This window comes from Megascapheus bottae, chromosome 6, assembly GCF_031878675.1.
Source record: "Megascapheus bottae isolate mThoBot1 chromosome 6, mThoBot2.hap1, whole genome shotgun sequence".
NCBI classification, from domain to species: domain Eukaryota; kingdom Metazoa; phylum Chordata; class Mammalia; order Rodentia; family Geomyidae; genus Megascapheus; species Megascapheus bottae.
In genome coordinates, this window is record NC_143514.1 from 73,198,701 (window position 1) to 73,215,928 (window position 17,228).

The 17,228-nt window shown below is 54.1% G+C and overlaps 1 protein-coding gene across 1 annotated transcript; it reads right to left on the reverse strand.

The window, feature by feature from the left end:
• Positions 1-179: 179 nt before the first annotated feature.
• Positions 180-10,763, reverse strand: Htr6 (5-hydroxytryptamine receptor 6). The gene is made up of 3 exons (XM_090333884.1): positions 9,632-10,763; positions 2,016-2,165; positions 180-1,836 (listed from the first exon to the last, which is right to left on the reverse strand). The coding sequence occupies exons 1-3, from the start codon at positions 10,514-10,516 to the stop codon at positions 1,393-1,395; spliced, it is 1,479 nt and encodes a 492-aa protein (XP_090190010.1). The 5' UTR covers positions 10,517-10,763; the 3' UTR covers positions 180-1,392.
• Between the last annotated feature and the right edge of the window lie 6,465 nt (positions 10,764-17,228).

The following is a 17,228-nucleotide window of genomic DNA, read 5'->3' on the forward strand; positions in this document are numbered from 1 at the left end:
CTGCTGTGCACAGCACACAGAGGCCACTCGGAAGCAAATTGGGGGCCAAGTCCAGAGCTGAGCACAGGACACATGGGCCCAGGATCTCTTCCCATGCCCCAGCTGCTTCCCAAGCCCACACTGCTCCCTCCACAGAATCCAGTCCACACCACATCATTTCCAACTAGAGTTTATTGAGAGTCCCCTCCAGCAGCCTGGAGGCAGAGGGAGCCCCACCAAGCACCATGGCCCTTCCGCCCCCGGCAGCCAGGGCTGACTTGAGTTGGATCAGCACCGAGGACAGCACCCAGCCATGGGCAGAGGCCCCTGGGGGACCTGAGTTGATGGAACTTCAGGACTTTAGAGAAATCCTGGGGCTGGAAAGCAATCTAGGGAAGGTAAGTGACAAACCAAGAGTCCCTCTCCCCCTGCCCAGGAAGATAAGGCCCCTGTGCCCAAGCCCAGCCACCCCAGGCCCAAGACTCACCAACTCCATTCTGCTGACTCAAACTAGCTGCAGTCCCCCTTTCCCTCCCTGACCTCAACAGGGCCCACATTGAGCCCAGAAGCTGTTTCCTTCTAGGTCTAAGGAAATCCAGGGAGGTAAACCCATCCCTGAGGTTGATCAACCACTGCTGTCGGCCCCTGTGCCTGGGTTGGGAGCTGGAACAGGCCCTGAGTGGCGGGAACACACCCACACGCAACCAGGGAGTCAGAGTCAAGATGTAGGGGTCTGACTGGGGTTGAGGACAGTGCTGGGAGGCTGGGACATGGGATCAGGGGCAGAGCACCAGCATAGCATATATGGGGCCTGCACTGAGGTGAAAACAAAGAGCCCTTCCTTGGCCCAAAGTCAGAGCTAGAACGCTTCATGGCCAGGAATTAGAGCACTAGAACAGACCACCTACCAATCCCTCATTGGTGCTCTGCACACCACACACATACACACATTATGAGAGGATAGCAGGTCTGCCAAATGCCCAGCCAGCCATCTTCCGGGTGAAAGGTCATCTCAGCCAGCACTTCTCCTGTAGTGGTACACGCCCCATTCATTCACTCAGGGACCTCAATACTGTATGGTTCTGGCTTAGCAATCCGTGTGAGAAGAGCATGTGTATAAATCCCCAGGGATGGTGAGAGTGCCCAGCACCTGCACAGAGGAGGGCGTGGCCACGCCAGCACAGCACTGCTGTCACTCAGAACCAAGGGCCCCTGCCCCTTACCCAGAGTCCTCCAACCTTGATCTGCCCCAAACTCCAAGTTTCCCATGACAGTGGAGTCAGACACATCTCCAGCTAAGGGGACTGGCTCAGGGTTCCCTCCCCTCCCAGGAAACCTACAATTTCCTGGCCTTAGCCAAGAGTTAGCCAAGGCTTCCAGCCTCTGCTCTTTGCTGGTCAGCTCCAAGTGTGGTCAGTTGGTGGGGGTGCCAAGAGGACGCTGCCGCAGCTCAGGCTCTACTGGATCAAGATCAAAGAAGTTGACGGCTGCAGTGGCCCTGCTAGGTGGTGGGGGGTCCCGGGTAGCCTCCCCCGGCAGCAGTAGCTGGGCTGTGAGCTTCAGGCCTGAGGAGCCACCTGAGTCTGGGTCAGAGTCCGAGTCTGGAGGCAGGGGTAGTGGCATGACCTGCTGCAGGCTGAGGCCTGGCCGGGCACCGCTGTGAGAGGTCCACACGGAAGGGGAGGCGGGACTGCCCCGGAGCTCCTGAGGCCAGTGGGGACATGGCAGGAACCGACCCAGGGCTCGCTTGAAGTCCCGCATGAAAAGCGGGTAGATGATAGGGTTCATGGTGCTGTTACAGTACCCCAGCCAAGTGAGGACATCGAAGAGGCCGGGGGAGATGCAGTCACACACAGCCTGGGGAGGGGGGGGCGGGCAAGAGAGAGCATGTCTCACCTGACCCCAGGGCAGGGACCCAGCCTACCCCACAAAGCATGGAAGAGGAGAAAGGCACCCTCTCCCCTCCCCACACCCTGGAGAGGCTTGAGGCACCCCGAGACAGCCTGAATACATCTTACCCCAGGCTGTGGTATTACCTGAGCAATGTTGGCCAAAAAGAAGGGCAGCCATGTCACAAAGAACATGCTGAGCAGAACGCCCAGGGTCAGACTGGCTTTCAGGGCTTTCTTGCTGTGTCTGGTAGCTAGGCGCCTGCTGTCCACCCCTGGGTGTACCGTTCTGGGGACCTGTAGAAAAGAAGGCCACCCGAGTCACTGACCTTAGCCAAAGAATGAATTGTAATCTTAATTCTAGACTGAACCTAGTACCATCCATTAATGGAGCCTGACTCGGTGACTTAGCCCCTAGACTGAGACTCCACCCTGATGCCCAGCGGACATCAGCAGTGAGCTGGGCACTGGCCATGGGCCTGAATGGCACCCTGCTGCCTACCACGTGGTCTAGAGTCTTCCATCACTCAAGTCTCAGACTCAAGTCTCAAGCCTGGATCTGTGCCCTGACCCTGGTCCTACACGGACTCATGACCTGGACTGGGTACATTACAAAGAGCTCCTGTCAGAGCAACACCCCCAGAGGAGAGGTCAGAGAACAGCGCTGTTTATATAGCCAGCATCCCACGGAGGCCACAGCTCAGCCAGCACCTGCGAGGCCCACAGCACCTCAGGAATCAGTTACGCTTGGACTAAACTTGACTAAAGAGGACCTGATGCTCTCCAGGGCTGAATGACTTCTGTGAAAATAGATTTTCTTTCTCTATATTTTGGAGTAATGGTTGACCTGCACAATTACTCTTATTCTTCACCAAATAGAAATGATTTTTGGAGGATTTATGCACAGTACTATCAAGTGCAATTAAATCTTTTGTGGATTGCTGAGGATGATAGTGACCTTGGCATTTTATGCCTCAGTTCTGTCATGGACTGGTAAGACATCTCCACGCTGTAGGAGGGAGAGAGTGAGGAGGGGAGGGAGAGCCAACTGCCAGCCAGCAATTCCCAAACGCGTAAAGCCTCTCCAAGCTGGTGGTCACACTTCTTGACCACTTTGAAAAATTTCATCCCACAAAATAAAATATTTATAAAATCAAAAAGTACAGCCAAGTGAGGTGGTTCAGGCCTGTAACCCCTGCTACTTGAGAGGCAGAAATAAAGGAGGACTGGACTTCTGAGGCCAACCTGGGGGAAAGGCAAGCCATCCCCTATCTCAAAGTGTAATTATTCATGGTGGTACACATCAGTGACCCTGGATATTCAGGGGTACAGGCCGAAGAATCACAGTCTAAAGCTGGACCCCAGCAAAAGTGTGAGACCCTATCTGAAAAGTAACTGAAGCAAAAATGGCTGGGGGCAGGCTTGAATGGTAGAGTGCCTGCCTAGCAACCATCAAGTCCTGAGTTTAAACCCTCATATTGCCAAAAAAATTACACACACACACATACACACACACACACACACACACACACACACACACACGCATATGCATGGGGCAGGGGGAATGTGTTATGCTTTCAGAAGGCCTAGAGCCTCCAAGAAGCCATGAATTCTGGAGTACAAAGGTCTCCCCCAGACCATGTCAAAACCAGTTTCGATGTTCCTACACCCGTGTAAGAAAGGGACAGCCACCTACAACCACAGTTTAAGGAAGTTCAGGTTATGTGGGCAAGCAGAGTGGGTGTGTGCAGCCTTGGAAAATGCTTAGATGGGGGGGATAGGGAGTCCGAATATCCAAATCCTTCCCTATGTTGTACAATAGCACAGTTTTGTTCCTGAGAGCAGGGGGAGGCAGGACAGGTGTGGGATCCGAGGAGGCAGGAAGGGACCCAGATTCTGCAGCAAGCCTTGCAGATGGAGAGGGGGTGGAGGCAGCAGAGGGAAGATTTGACAGGGCCTTTCCACGACTGATGCCAGTGTCACAGCCAACAACCCGATTCCTGGCTGAGCCCTCCTCTCCCAGCAGCCTTGGCTCCCAGAGGTGGTACCTGTCCGAGGTGCTGAAATTCCCTTCTCTTCCCACAGGACCCAGGGGTTGGAGGGATGGAAAGGGGAATGTAGTTCCTGTGTCTCCATGTATCTAGCCTAATGAAATCTGCCTAAACACATAGCAAGGGGAACTCACAGCAAAACAGCTGAGAGAGAGATGGGGCTTAGGCCTGGCTGTCTCCTCTCCATCTTAGTGGGGTGGCATTTGTATAGAGGCAATAGCTGGGCTTTTGGGACTTCTGGCGTCACACCATGACTCTGCCACTCAGTCACTCAGTCAGTCACTCTGAACTTGAGAATGCCTCGATGTCCACATCTGTAAATAGGAGACGCCACAGGTGGCTCACAGAGTCACTGAGAGTCTATGGATTCGAAGGGAATGCTCAGATCCCGACACACTTGGCTTCGTCACCATGGTGCTGGTTCAGCAATATGTGCAGAAAATCAGGGTGATGTGGACTATGTTGGCATCCTGCCATGCTGCTAATATTCGTGCCCCCACCCCAGACCAGCACAGACAGTGAGATGGATGCTCTGACTCACCATGCACAAGCCTGGACCTCATGCTACTGGAGGCATTCGCTCCACCCCTCCACCCCCACAGACACAATCCCGCCAAGCCTGCACTCAAGTCAGCAGGGAGAGTGTGTGTCTGCCTCTCTCCTCCCCTTTCCTCCCCTCCTTTCTTCTCCTCTCCAGGTAGACTGCATGCAGTGTCTGTGACCGAGACTCCTGCTTCCCCAAGAGACTCTCCTAAAGCTGCCACCCCATCAACTGGCTGCCATCCACAGGAACAGAAAATATGGGCTAGGAGATGACCCTTTCTAGAAGATTCCAGTCATAAAGGTGTTCTTAGAGGCATTCCTGTTTGTCAGAGGTCTGGGCCCTGGGGTGCCAGGGGGAGCTCAGAGGATATTTTTGGGGGCCACAGCTCCAGAGAAGGGGTGAAGGCAATCTCAGATCTCTCTCATCTTAAACCTAGGAATAACTCCAGGCCAAAGAGCCGCAGCACAGTGGCAGAGCACTTGCCTAGCCTGTGCCAGGACCCAGATTCCATGCCTGCCACCACAGGGGAAAGAAAGTAAAACAGAACTGAGTGCCAGTGGTTCATGCTTGTAATCCCAGCTACTCGAGAGCCTGAGATCCAGAGGATCAAGGTTTGAGGCCAACCTGGAGCAAAAAGTTGGTGAGACTCTATCTCCAAAATAATCAACACAAAGTAGGGCTGGAGATGTGACTCAAATGGTAGAGCACTGACTGAGCAAGCAAGCTGAACAAAACAGGAAGCCGGGCCGGGAGTTTAGCCTAGCGGTAGAGTGCTTGCTTAGCATGCACGTGGACCTGGGTTTGATTCCTCGGTACCACATACATAGAAGAATGCCAGAAATGGTGTGTTGTGGCTCAAGTGGTAGAGCTCTAGCCTTGAGAAAGCCCAAAGACAGTGCCCAAGCCCTGAGTTCAAGGCCCAGGACTGGCAAAAAAAAAACCAAACAGGAAGCCCTGGTTCAAAGCTAGCACTACCAAAACTTTAAAAAAAAAACTTAACAAAAAGGACACAGAACAAAACACTAAGTTTCTTTAGGTCTTGATACAAATAAGAAAACATACAGAAGGAAGTTTGTGTGGAGTGTGCCTGGAAGCTGATGGGAGAGAATTCAATGAATCCATTATTTTACTGTTGAATGTTTAAGGTGTACTTTGTGGAGCTACAATAGAGCTTAGTGGTAGAGCACGTGCCATGAAGCACAAATGCACTTAATCCAGGGCCCAGTGGCTTACACCTGTAATCCCGGCTACTGAGAAGCCTGAGATCTGAGGATCCAGGTTTGAAATCAGAGCAGGCAGGAAAGTCTGTGAGGCTCTTATCTCCAAGAAATTAATAAAAAGTCAGAAGTGGAGCTGTGGCTCAAATGGTAGAACGCCAGCCTTGGGCAAAAGAAGCCCAGGGACAATGCCCTGAGTTCAAGCCCCAGGACCAAAAAAAAAATCTACCCCTTAGAGTATATTAAGGATTAAGTAAGAAAATGCAAAGCTAGTTTCTGACACATAGAAGGTACAGTGTAAGTACTAGCTGTCACTGAGATTCATAGCTGCCAGCTTAGCTCACTGATACTGGTAATGCCACCAATGCCAGCCAGGGTGACCCTTTGTCCCCAATAAAAGGAGGCATATGGATGGGAATGTAGCTTAGTGGTAGAATGCTTGTCTAGCATGTATGAAGCCCTAGGTTCGATTCCTCAGTACCACATAAACAGAAAAAGCCAGAAGTGGTGCTGTGGCTCAAGTGGTAGAGCAAAAAGAAGCTCAGGGATAATGCCCAGACCCTGAGTTCTAGTCCCAGGACTGGCTAAATAAATAGATAAATAAATAAATAAATGGGGCACATCCACAACTGCATATTTTACCACCAACAGAAAGGGGGAGAAACAAACATTTTTGTGTACCCCTATGTGACTCAGCCTTCAAGTATACCCTCTAATGAAGTCTTCAGAAAATCTCCAGGTATCTGTGGTCCTGGGACACAGAACTAGGACAGAGAAAAAGCAAGACTTGAACTCTGACCTGCAGACACCAAGCTCCTGCTCTGGCCTGGTGGCCCCCCAGCCAGCCGCCTCCAAGCAACAGCCAAGGCTTTCAGCGCTGCACAGCCACCCTGTGGCCTCCCCCACATAGATATTTCTGTGATGGAAGACTCCGAAGGAGGAGGAGGAGGAGGAGGAGGAGGAGGAGGAGGAGGAGGAGGAGGAGGAGGAGGAGGAAGAGGAGGAGGGAGGACAGAGATGGAGAGAAGATGGATCACATTGAGATAAGTTGATGTAGAGTGGGATGAGAGAGGGTGCAGAGGGTGAGAGGAGGAAGAGAGGGGAGGAAGGGGTGGGTAAGAGAAAGAGGAGGAGAAGCAGTAGGGAGAGTAAAGGGTCACAGAGAGAAAGAATGGGGACAGACAGAGCTGAGAAAGGGGAGGAAGATGAATTACAGCAAGGAGAGGATTAGGGACCAGAAGCATAAAACAGGAGAGGCTGGGAGATGGTGGGGACCTGTGGCTGGCCTTTCCTACTCCTCTGGGGCAACCAGACTGATCCCTTCCCTCCAACACACACTCTCTCTCTCCCTCTCTCTCTCTCTCTCTCTCTCTCTCTCTCTCTCTCTCTCTCTCTCTCTCTCTCTCTCTCCCTCTCCCTCTCCCTCTCCCTCTCCCTCTCCCTCTCCCCCCCCTCTCTCTCTCCCCCCCCTCTCTCTCTCTCTCTCCCCCCCTGCCATGACACCATCTCACAGAGACACTGTTACCTCCATACCAGATCTAAACACAACAGCCCCCCCCCACCATCTCTCCCAGCCCCTGAAGATGCTGGGAAAGTCCAGTGGGCATTGTGGAAAATAAAGTCAGTGATGGTCCAGTTTCACGACAAAGCATCTGAACCCCCAGAGAAACATCACTTACATAACAACTTAAAAGCTTACAGACAGATGTGACAATCGTGAAATCCCTGCACTTGGAAGTTTCCTAGGTAAACAGAGTAGGTGTGGCTCAGGTAATAGAGTGCCAGCCACGAGCACGAAAGCCTGAGAAAAATCATGATCCAGAAAACAGTGAGAGAACTAAAGGGACGTGGTGTCGTAGCCCTTATGGCGATGCTGTGACTCATAGCGAGATCTGCACAGATCTGAACTTGATCTTCAGCTATCAGCTATGCAATTCTGGACTCCAAGCTTCCCCGTCTGTCAGATACTACCCTTGCCTCGGTGGCTGTTTGGTGAACTAGGCGGCTTGACTTGGTGTCTGACACACGGAGCTGCAGCCGTGGACACCCAGGGAGGCTCCTGCCCAGGATCAAGCCAAAAGACCCAGGAGATTGGCTGTTCCAACTCTGTGTGAAATGGGATCCTAGCCTCACCAACCTCCCTCACAGACCAGCCAGTTTCTCAGAATGTGGGCTGAGTGTGGGAATGGAGATGTTTTAGGCTCTAGGAGTACGTTCATGAAATAAGGGGATCACAAAGGGAGCATGACCCCCCCAAGCTCTCCTCCACCCCTCCACCCACAGAAAGCCTCTTTTGAACACTGCTACTCATAACTGTTTGTTTGTGTATGTATGTTTGTTTATTTGTCTATGTGCCAGTCCTAGGGCTTGAACTTGGGGTCTCATATTCACTTGGCATTTTTTTTTTGCCAGTTCTGGAGCTTGAACTCAGGGCCTGATCTCTGTCCTTGGGATTTCTTCAAGGTTAGTGCCCTACCACTTGAGGCACAGCACCAGTTCCAGCTTGCTTGCTTGCTTGCTTGCTTGCTTTTTTTGTGTGTCATGGGGCCTGGGCACTGTTCCTGAGCTCTTCAGCTCAAGGATACCGCCCTACCCCTGGGCCTGGGCCTTGTCCCTCAAGGCTACCGCCCTACCTCTAGAGCCACAGCCCTACTTCCCTTTTTCTAGAGATTAATTGGAGATAAGAATCTCTCCGTCTTAAGTGCTCAGGCTGGCTTTAAAACTTGATCCTCAGATCTCAGCCTCCTGAGTAGCTAGGAGTACAGGCGTGAGCCACTGTGCCAACTCCAGCATTTTCTATGTATGTGATACCAAGGAATTGAACCCGGGTCTTCATACATGCTAGGCAAGCACTCTGCCACTAAGCCAAACTCCAGACCTCTCACTTGGCTTTTCCACTCGAGGCTGTTGCTCTACCACTTAGGCCATGGCTCCACTTTAGACGTTTTGGTGGTTAATTGAAGATAAGGATTTCACAGACTTTCGGCCCAGGGTGGCTTGGAACAGCAATTATTAGATCTCAGTAACTAAAATTACAAGGCATGAGTAACCAGGGCCTGGCTTAACAATTCTACTCTTTTATTTTTATTTTTGCCACTCCCTGGGACTTGAACTCAGGGCATGGGTACTGTCCTTGGGCTTTATCAAGGTTAAAGCTCTACCTCTTGAGCCACATCACCATTTACAGCTTTTTCCGTGTATGTGGAACCGAGGAATCGAACCCAGGTCTTCCTGCATGCTAGGCAAACACTCTACCACTAGGCCAAATTCCCGGCCCCTGCTGTAGGGTTTTTTTTGTTGTTGTTGTCTTGTTTTGTTTTGTTTTGATGCAGTGTATGCCACTATAACCCCACCTAGTTGGGAGGTAGAGGCAGGAGGATGGAGAATTAGAGGCCACGTAAGCAAAGTTAGACCCTATTCTGAAATCATGATACAAACCAAAAGGCTGCATGTTGTAGCTCAAGTGATTGAGCGCCTGTGCGAACCTCCAAGCACGCAATCTCCAGCTCCTGTGCAGAATATGCATGGTAAGTGTGCCCAAACTGTAAGTAACGGTGTCATGGACCAGGACTTGGGTTCGGGGGGTTGCAGTGGAGATGATATCTCCCCGGAAGACAGAACTAGCAGGCCTGAATAGTGCATACCATAAATGAAAGAGGAATGTTTTCTAAGTGAGGCCCTGCTGGACCTGGGCCAGCCCAGGAAGGGCTAGGAGAGGAAAAGTGCAGAGGTCTGGGCGGCACTACGTTGCTGCTCCACCGTAGCCCCCGGCCCTACACCCTGCACGGACAGCTGGGCACTGGCACCGAAGACAGATGCCAGTTAGAACTGCCCTGCCAAGAGGCTCAAGAGGTCATAGGATGGACACCCCGGAGGGCCCCCCAATAGCTCCTCACCCCCCCAACACACACACACCAGGAGAAACCGGATCTCCCAGCGCACCCCAGGTACCTGCAGTGTCTCCGAGGCCTGGCCGGCAATGCCGGTGGTGAGGGAGGCTACCTGCACGGCCTGCTTGCGGGCAGCCAGGAGGATCCTGCAGTAGGTGAAACAGATGGCACCCGAGGGCAAGAAGAAGGTGAGACCTGAAGCCACGAGGACAAAGGGCAGGCTGGCCAGCAGGCGACACTGGCCTGGGGTGGGCGGCCGCGGAAGGCCCAGCTCGTGCCAGCCCAGCAGCAGGGGCAGGAAGGAGGCGAGGGCGGCCAGGCTCCAGGCGGCCGAGATGAGGCCCAGGGCGCGCGCGGGCGTCATGCGCAGCTTGTAGCGCAGCGGCGAGAGGATGAGCAGGTAGCGGTCCAGGCTGATGAGGCACAGGTTGAGGATGGAGGCGCTGCAGCACATCACGTCGAAGGCGGCCCACAGCCGGCAGAGGCCGCGCGCCAGCACCCAGCGCCCGTACAGCGCGTTCAGCATGGCGGGCGGCATCACCACCAGCCCCACCATCAGGTCGGACGTGAAGAGCGACACCAGGAAGAAGTTGGACGTGTGGCGCAGCGCGGGCTGCGTGCAGATGAGCGCGATGAGCAGCAGGTTGGCCGCCGCCGTCAGCGCGATGACCACGCAGAGCGCCGCCGCCACCCAGCCGCTACCCCCCGGGGCCGCCGGGGGCCCCGACCCCCAGGTTGGGGTGCTGTTGTTGGCAGGGCCGGGCTCCGGGACCATGGGGCCTGGGAGGGAGGGGGGAGGACCCAGAGGTGACAGCGTGGACGTCGAGGCTGAGCCCGGCCCTGGAGGGGAGTGGGCGCTGAGACGGAGGTCGTGGGGCGCGGCGGCGGCCGGAGGGCGGTGGGCAGGGGTTACACGGGCGCCCCCGGGAGTGGGGCTGGGACCCATGGGGCGCCTGGGGGGGGAAGCTGGGGGGGAGGGCACCCGGACAGCAGGTGGCAGAAAGTTAGGACGGGGTTGGGCAGGCGCTCAGGCCCCTGGGGCAGGTGGCCCACGACCAGGGGCCAGCCGGCCATCTAGGGGCGCAGCCCGGGGAAGGTGGGGGCGGGCGGTGCGGCGGCGCCCCCGGGGCGCAGGAGGCTCCCAGCCGAGGATGGGCGAGTGGGCACGCGCTCCATCGGAAGCCGTCACGTGGGGGGGGTGGCAGCTTGGCGGCCCCGAGGCAGGTGCAAAGCCCCGGCGCCCAGGACCCGCGTCCCCCTCGATGCGCCCGGCCCCTGCGGCGCGGGGAGGCCCCGCGGGCGGAGCAGCCTGGCGCCGCGCTCCGCCCTCCTCGCCGCGCGGAGCCGCCCGCCGGCCTCCCACCCGCGCGATCCTACCTGCGGGCGACTGCGGCAAGCGAGCGCCGCGGGGCTGGGGGGGAGAGGCGGCCGCGGCGGGGCGGAGGGCGGCGGGGTCCCCGGCCCCAGGGGCGCGGCGAGGGCCCGGCGCGCGCTGGGGAGCCGCCGGGGTTTCAGCAGCGCGCGGTCCCGGAGCGCGGAGCGTGCGCCCCGCCCCGCCCCGCCGTGGGCGGGGAGAGCCGAGCCCGGCCGCGCGGGGGATCGGGGTCCGGGCACCCCAGGCCTGGGGGACGACGATCAGAGCGCCCGGACTGCGCCGGGCACGGCGATGGCACACACGCTCCCTACACCTCCGCGCTCCCCGCCTACCCCACACGTGGTGATGGCGCAGGCGGAGCTCAGGGAAGGGGCCGCGACCTGCCGAGCCCCAGGGGCGGCTCTCCGGTGGGGTCTGGCCACTGGTGGCAAAGGTCACCGCGCCTGCCTGCAACTGCTGTGTCCGTCAAGTGAGTTTAGAATTCCTGGATTTTGTGTGTGTGTGTGTGTGTGTGTGACACACACACACACACACACACACACACACACACGGCGTGTTTCCTGTCTGTAATCCTGACATCTGAGGATTGAGGTTCAAAGCCAGCCTGGGCAAAAAAAGAAAAAAAAGCCCGTGAGACTGATCTCCAAATAACCAGCAAAAAGGCGGAAGTGGAGCTGTGGCGCAAATGGTGGCGGTACTAGTCTTGGAGGAGGAGAACACGAGGTCCTGAGTTCAAGCCCCAAGACTGGCACAGAAAGGGAAGGGGAGGGAGAAGATAGAAAATAAATAAGCAAGCCAGGCGCCAGTGGCTCACGCCTAGTAATCCTAGCTACTCATGAGGCTGAGATCTGAGGATCGCGGTTCAAAGCCAGGCTGGGCTTTGATTCTTTTCTCCGATGAACCACCAGGAAACCGGATGTGGCGCTGTGGCTCAAGCAGTAGAGTGTTATCCTTGCGCTGAAGAGCTCAGGAACAGCACCCAGGCCCTGAGTTCAAGTCCCACAAATGCCATAGATGTATATGTATGGATAGGTACACATACGTGCATGCATACATGAGTAAATAAATGCAGAACGAACGTAAAATGATAGAAAAAATGTGCATCAATATAAAGAAAATCCGAGGGCTCATACTGAAAGGAAAACATACCCAGGCCTGCTCTGTTACACAACTCCTCCTCCTCTGGCATGGCTTGGCAAGTAGCACACATAAAACTGGGGCTCAGAGAGGGCAAAGGTGTCTATCAAGATCACCAGCAGGAGCTGAACCTCGGATCTGCCCCATTCCCAAGGTAGAGGGAGTCCACGATTGAAGGTCCAGGCACTGCAGCACCCTCCCCCCCATCTCTAAGTAGTTAGGGGCGGATCTAGACAGTAGGAAGAGAAGGCCTGCCCTCCCCACACCGCCTGGCCCAGTGAACTGGGTGTAGTACCCCAAGGCTGGACTGAGCCTCGGAACTAGATCCTCCGCTCTGCAGCCCTCAGGACTCAGAGCCAGTGACGCAGGCTCCCAAGCTGAGCAGAAGGCCGCATGCACTTCACAGGGTTGCGAAGGGACTGGAGAGAAGCAGTCCTCTGTTAACCAGGCAGTGCTCTGTCCTGGCTGGCTGCCTCAGTGTTCCCATCTGTATGACAGGAACTCCTCTGCCCTGGGGAAACTCCAGCCTCCCATGGACTCCCAGAGTAACAGCAGATTTGAGAGCCAATCACCCAATCACCTGGGTTTTTAAACATGATTCTGCTACTTCCCCTGGAAGGTTCTAAGCTGGCCTAGAACTCACCATTCCATTTCTAGGTCTGGGATCACAGGCACGCCCATGCCTGCCTAGCTAAACCTCTTACATAGTCTATTTCTCTTTTGTATTTTTTTGGGGGGGTCATGGGGCTTGAACTGTGGGCTGGAGTGCTGTCTCTGAGCTCTTCAGCTCAAGGCTACTGACCTACCCCTTGAGCCACAGCTCCACTTCCCATTTTTTCTAGTGATTAATTGGAGATAAGAGTCTCTTATTCTTTATTACCCAGGCTGGCTTTGAACCAAGATCCTCAGATCTCAGCCTCCTGAATAGCTAAGATTACAAGCGTGAGCCACCATGTCCAGCTCTCATTTTTTCTTTTTTTATTAAAAGATTTTTATTAACATTGATTTTTCCAGCTTTATCAGTTTTATTGAGGATACATAGTATCCATGATTTATGACATTGATTTTTTACATCATATTTCAAATGTCAAGTTTAACAAACATTTAAGAATGGAATCTCTAGATGCAATCACTGGCACATAAATTTAAGAACAAAATTAAAATTAAGCTGAGAGCTTGTATGTCATAGATACTTGATCTATATATCATTATATCTATAGAGTATATATCCCACCACAGAGTTGTATGTCTATATAGTTATATTTATATCTCCAAGTTCATGTCAATGACCTTGAGTACCCAATTATTGAGTCATCACTCTTGTACTGTTTGGATCTAATGTCCACATATCAAGGAGACCATGTGCCTTTTGTTTGTTTGTATTTTTTAAGAATAAATTGTATTTAATGCTGGGGTTATTTGTGGGCTGGGAGTTGAACCCAGAGCCTAGCACATGATAGGCAAACACTTTACCTCCACACTTCACCTTGAACCCTGCTCTTCTGTGGGGGTGTGGATGAGCTAAGCATTTAAACTTCTCAGCACAGAAGCACCTGATAAATTGTAGCTTTGCAAAATTACACATAGTGGGATAGAATGTGTCCTTTGCTTCCTTTTATTCTCTAAAAAAATGTAAGCTGGGCGTAGTAGCTCATGCCCGTAATCCTAACTATTCAGGAGGCTGAGCTCTGAGGATCACAGTTCAAAGCCAGCCCAGGCACAAAAGAATGTGAGAATCTTAACTCCAATTAACCACTAGAAAATGGGAAGCGGGGCTGTGGCTCAAGGGGTAGGGCAATAGCCTTGAGCTGAAGAGTTCAGGGACAGCGCCCAGTCCTAGAGCTCAAGCCCCATGACCAGCAAAAAATAAATTCATAAAATTTGAGATTGGGCTAGGGTAGTGGTGCCACCTTGTGGCCAAACTGTGATTATCATGATCAGCTTCAAAGTGACATGTTGATGGAAAAATGGTCAAATCCTAGACTTCCTTGCCCCTGAGGGGTTTGTTTATTCATTTATTTATTTTTCTTTCTGAGACTATGTCCAGCATGGCAAGCTCCCTCCATAAATATCTGCCCACGATGGATGTGGTGGTGCAGGTTTGCAATCCCAGTTCTGTGGAAGCCTCAAGTAGGAGGATCCAAGTCCAAGGCCAGCCCCTCAGAAAAAGTGCAGGACCCCATCTGAAAATTACGCAGTCGGCAGCAGTGTTTTGGGTGTGCTGCTCAGGAGGCTGAGACCTAGGAGATCCAGGCTGTCAAGCTAACTCAGAAAAGTTTTGGAGACTCCATCTCCAAGGAACCAGCCAAAAACTGGGCTGGAGGCATGACTCAAGTAGAAGAACATCAGCTGTGAGTAAGCAAGCGAAGAGCCCAAGGCCTTAAGTTTAACCCCCAGTGTCAGGCCATGTCTCAAGCTCTCTGTGCAACTCACTCATGGCACACTGCCATCACCTACCTTGGAAGCAAACTGGGGTGATTACTAAGGAAAATGAAGCCTCACAGATCTTATTGCCTTGCTCAAGATTGGTTGGCAGGGAGAAGAAAGCTAGTCGATAGCTGGAGATAGGAAGCTAGTATTATTATCCCCAACTCCCCAGCCATCCAGGCCTGTACTGACACAGTAGAATCTTTGTTAATTCCTTGTAAAGCCTGTAAGCCCAGCCAGTACCCTGTGGAGAGCCCTCTGAGGCTCTCTTGGTGGCTTGGGTTTGAGCCTACTGGAGGAAAAATAAAACTCTCAGAGAGAGGATGGGGGAGATCTGTCATTCTTTAAAACCAGCTTCACCCCTGAGCTCCTACATCCAATCAGCACTGATTCTTCCATGTGGCCCAGCTCTGAACTCTGGTCACCCCTGCTGGTCCTCAACTGTTTGCTCCCTCCCCTCTTTCACTCCACCTCCTTCTGCTCTGCAGTCACCTTGTTTCAGACCAAGCCTGACCCCTGCCTCTCTGCCCATCTTCCTTCTGCATACAGCTAGGAATTTCAGACCCTGCTTAGACCAAGGCTTCTTCGGCCACGGAGGGAATACTCAGACCAAACACCCCAGGCTCAGAGGTCCTGCGCCCAGGACTTGTAGGGTTTTCACAGCTGTGTCGAAGTGTCTGAGCAGGACATGACAGCCACCTGTGAGCGCATACAAGTCACCTCCTTTCCCAGAGCCTCAGTTTCCCCTCTGGGAGACAGAAGTGAAGCCTTTCTGTGGACTTGGGGATCCTGCTGACATTTCTAAGCCCCATCACGCTGGGGAATGGCTGCGCCCTGGCACCTCCCATCCTCTCAAGCCATTAAGTGTGGGCAGAGTGGAGCATGGTATCTTATGTATATTACCCAGCTACCTTGTAACCAGTGGCTTTGTTTTATTTTTGCCAATCCTGGGGCTTGAACTCGGGGCCTGAGCACAGTTCTTGGGCTTTTTTTTCCCTCAAGACCAGTGGTCTACTACTTGAGCCACAGCACTACTTCCAGCTTTTTTCTATGTATGTGGTACTGAGGAATGGAACCCAAGTCTTGGTGCCTACTAGGCAAGCACTCAACCACTAGGGAAAACTCCTGGCCCATCAGTGGCTTTTATTTATGTATTTATTTTTGGTTGGATATGGGGCTTGAACTCAGGGCCCAGATGCTGTCCCTGAGCTTTTGTGCTCAAGGCTAATAACAGCCTTGAACCACACTTTGAACCACAGCACCACTCCAGTTTTGGAGCAGTCAATTGGAGCTAAGACTTTCACGGGGATTTTTCTGTCTCACTGGCTGCAAACCGTGATCCTCAGATCTCACCCTCCTAACTGGCTAGGATTACAGGTGTGAGCCACTGACACCGGGCTGACCAACGGATTTGGCTTCCTGTTTGTTCTTCTCCTGGGGGGACGACAGGCCAGACTGGGGCCACCAACAAGCACTAATGCAGGGGTCACTGAGATTGAAGACAGGGCAGGAGGCAAGTCCAGGGAACCAAGGGTCAAAACTCCAGTCCTGGTGGACAGAAACAGGCACCACTGGGAAGGGATGGAGGCCACACGCCAGTGAGCAGGGCACACGCATGGGGAAGGGAGTCAGGGGATACAGGGAGGGGGAGAGGGAGACGGCCCACAGGGAAGAAATCGCAGGCATTGAAGGCATTTATTGGTGAGGAGACTCAAGTGGGTGGAGAAGACATCTACTGGTCACAAGCTCTGCGGAAGCTCTTGTCAGAACAGCCGTGGATGGGGCAGCCCGGGGTGGGGGGAGGAAGGGGCAGGATGGTAGGCTGGCAGCACCCTGGGCACAAAGGAACCACACAGGGAGGACAGGGACAGAGGGCCCTGGCCACCTACCTGCCCCTGTCCCCACCCTCCATCTAAGGGTAAAGTGCAGCTGGGAGGGGCGGGGAATCTGGAGCTAGATGTGGGGGGACACACGGGGGCCTCCTGTCCAAGAGGCTCATTCGTCATCGATTTGGGGTCCCTGCCATCAGATACCAGCAGAGGCAGCAGGGCTGGCTCTGCAGTATTCTAAGGGGTTTAGAACCCAGAGACGTGGCGTAGGAGACACTGGGTGCTCTACAGGGGGGAAGGGGGCAGGGGTCGCCTTCCTGCGGTGATGCTCAGGGCTCACCCACTCCCTCTGGCCACCAAAGCTCTTCCTTTGCCCCACCCCCACCCCACCCAACAGCAGACAAGCCACTGGTGGCAGAGCAAGGCCCAGACTGTCCGCAGGGTCCTGCCCCGGCCTGCCCCTAAGTCTGTGTCCTAGCAGGAAGACATGGGGAAGGGGAGCTGGGGAAGAAACTAGGGCTGGAGCTGCCTGCTCCTGCCAGTGCGGGTCCTCGGAGCCCACCCTTCCTGCAAGGCAAAGGCCAGCCTGGTACCCACCCTTAGCCCCCACGTCCCCGGGGATCCTGCCCCACCAGGAAACTGTGGGGGGCCTCTGGCCATCTCAACGTCTCCCCTCACTCCTCAGCAGCTCCCAAGGGTACAGCTCTAGAAGACAGCAAGGAAGGGCACCCCCTTCCCCAAAGAGCCCCCAAGACCTGGGCTCCCCTCCCCCCCTTGCATATATTAACTGGGGCAGCCTGGCTCTGGCCCCGCCCCTTCAGGTCTCCATGGCAACCCAGCAGCATTCCAAGTCCAAGTCAGATTCCAAGTCCATCCAGTGCCAAGGGGGT

Excerpts from the sequence above, each read along its gene's own strand:
- Htr6 (XM_090333884.1), bottom strand. The coding sequence starts at position 10,516 with ATGGGTCCCAGCCCCACTCCCGGGGGCGCCCGTGTAACCCCTGCCCAC. Across the intron at positions 2,166-9,631 it reads AGGCCTCGGAGACACTGCAG|GTCCCCAGAACGGTACACCC; the intron begins GTACCTGGGGTG and ends TCTTTTCTACAG. Across the intron at positions 1,837-2,015 it reads TTTTGGCCAACATTGCTCAG|GCTGTGTGTGACTGCATCTC; the intron begins GTAATACCACAG and ends CCCCCTCCCCAG.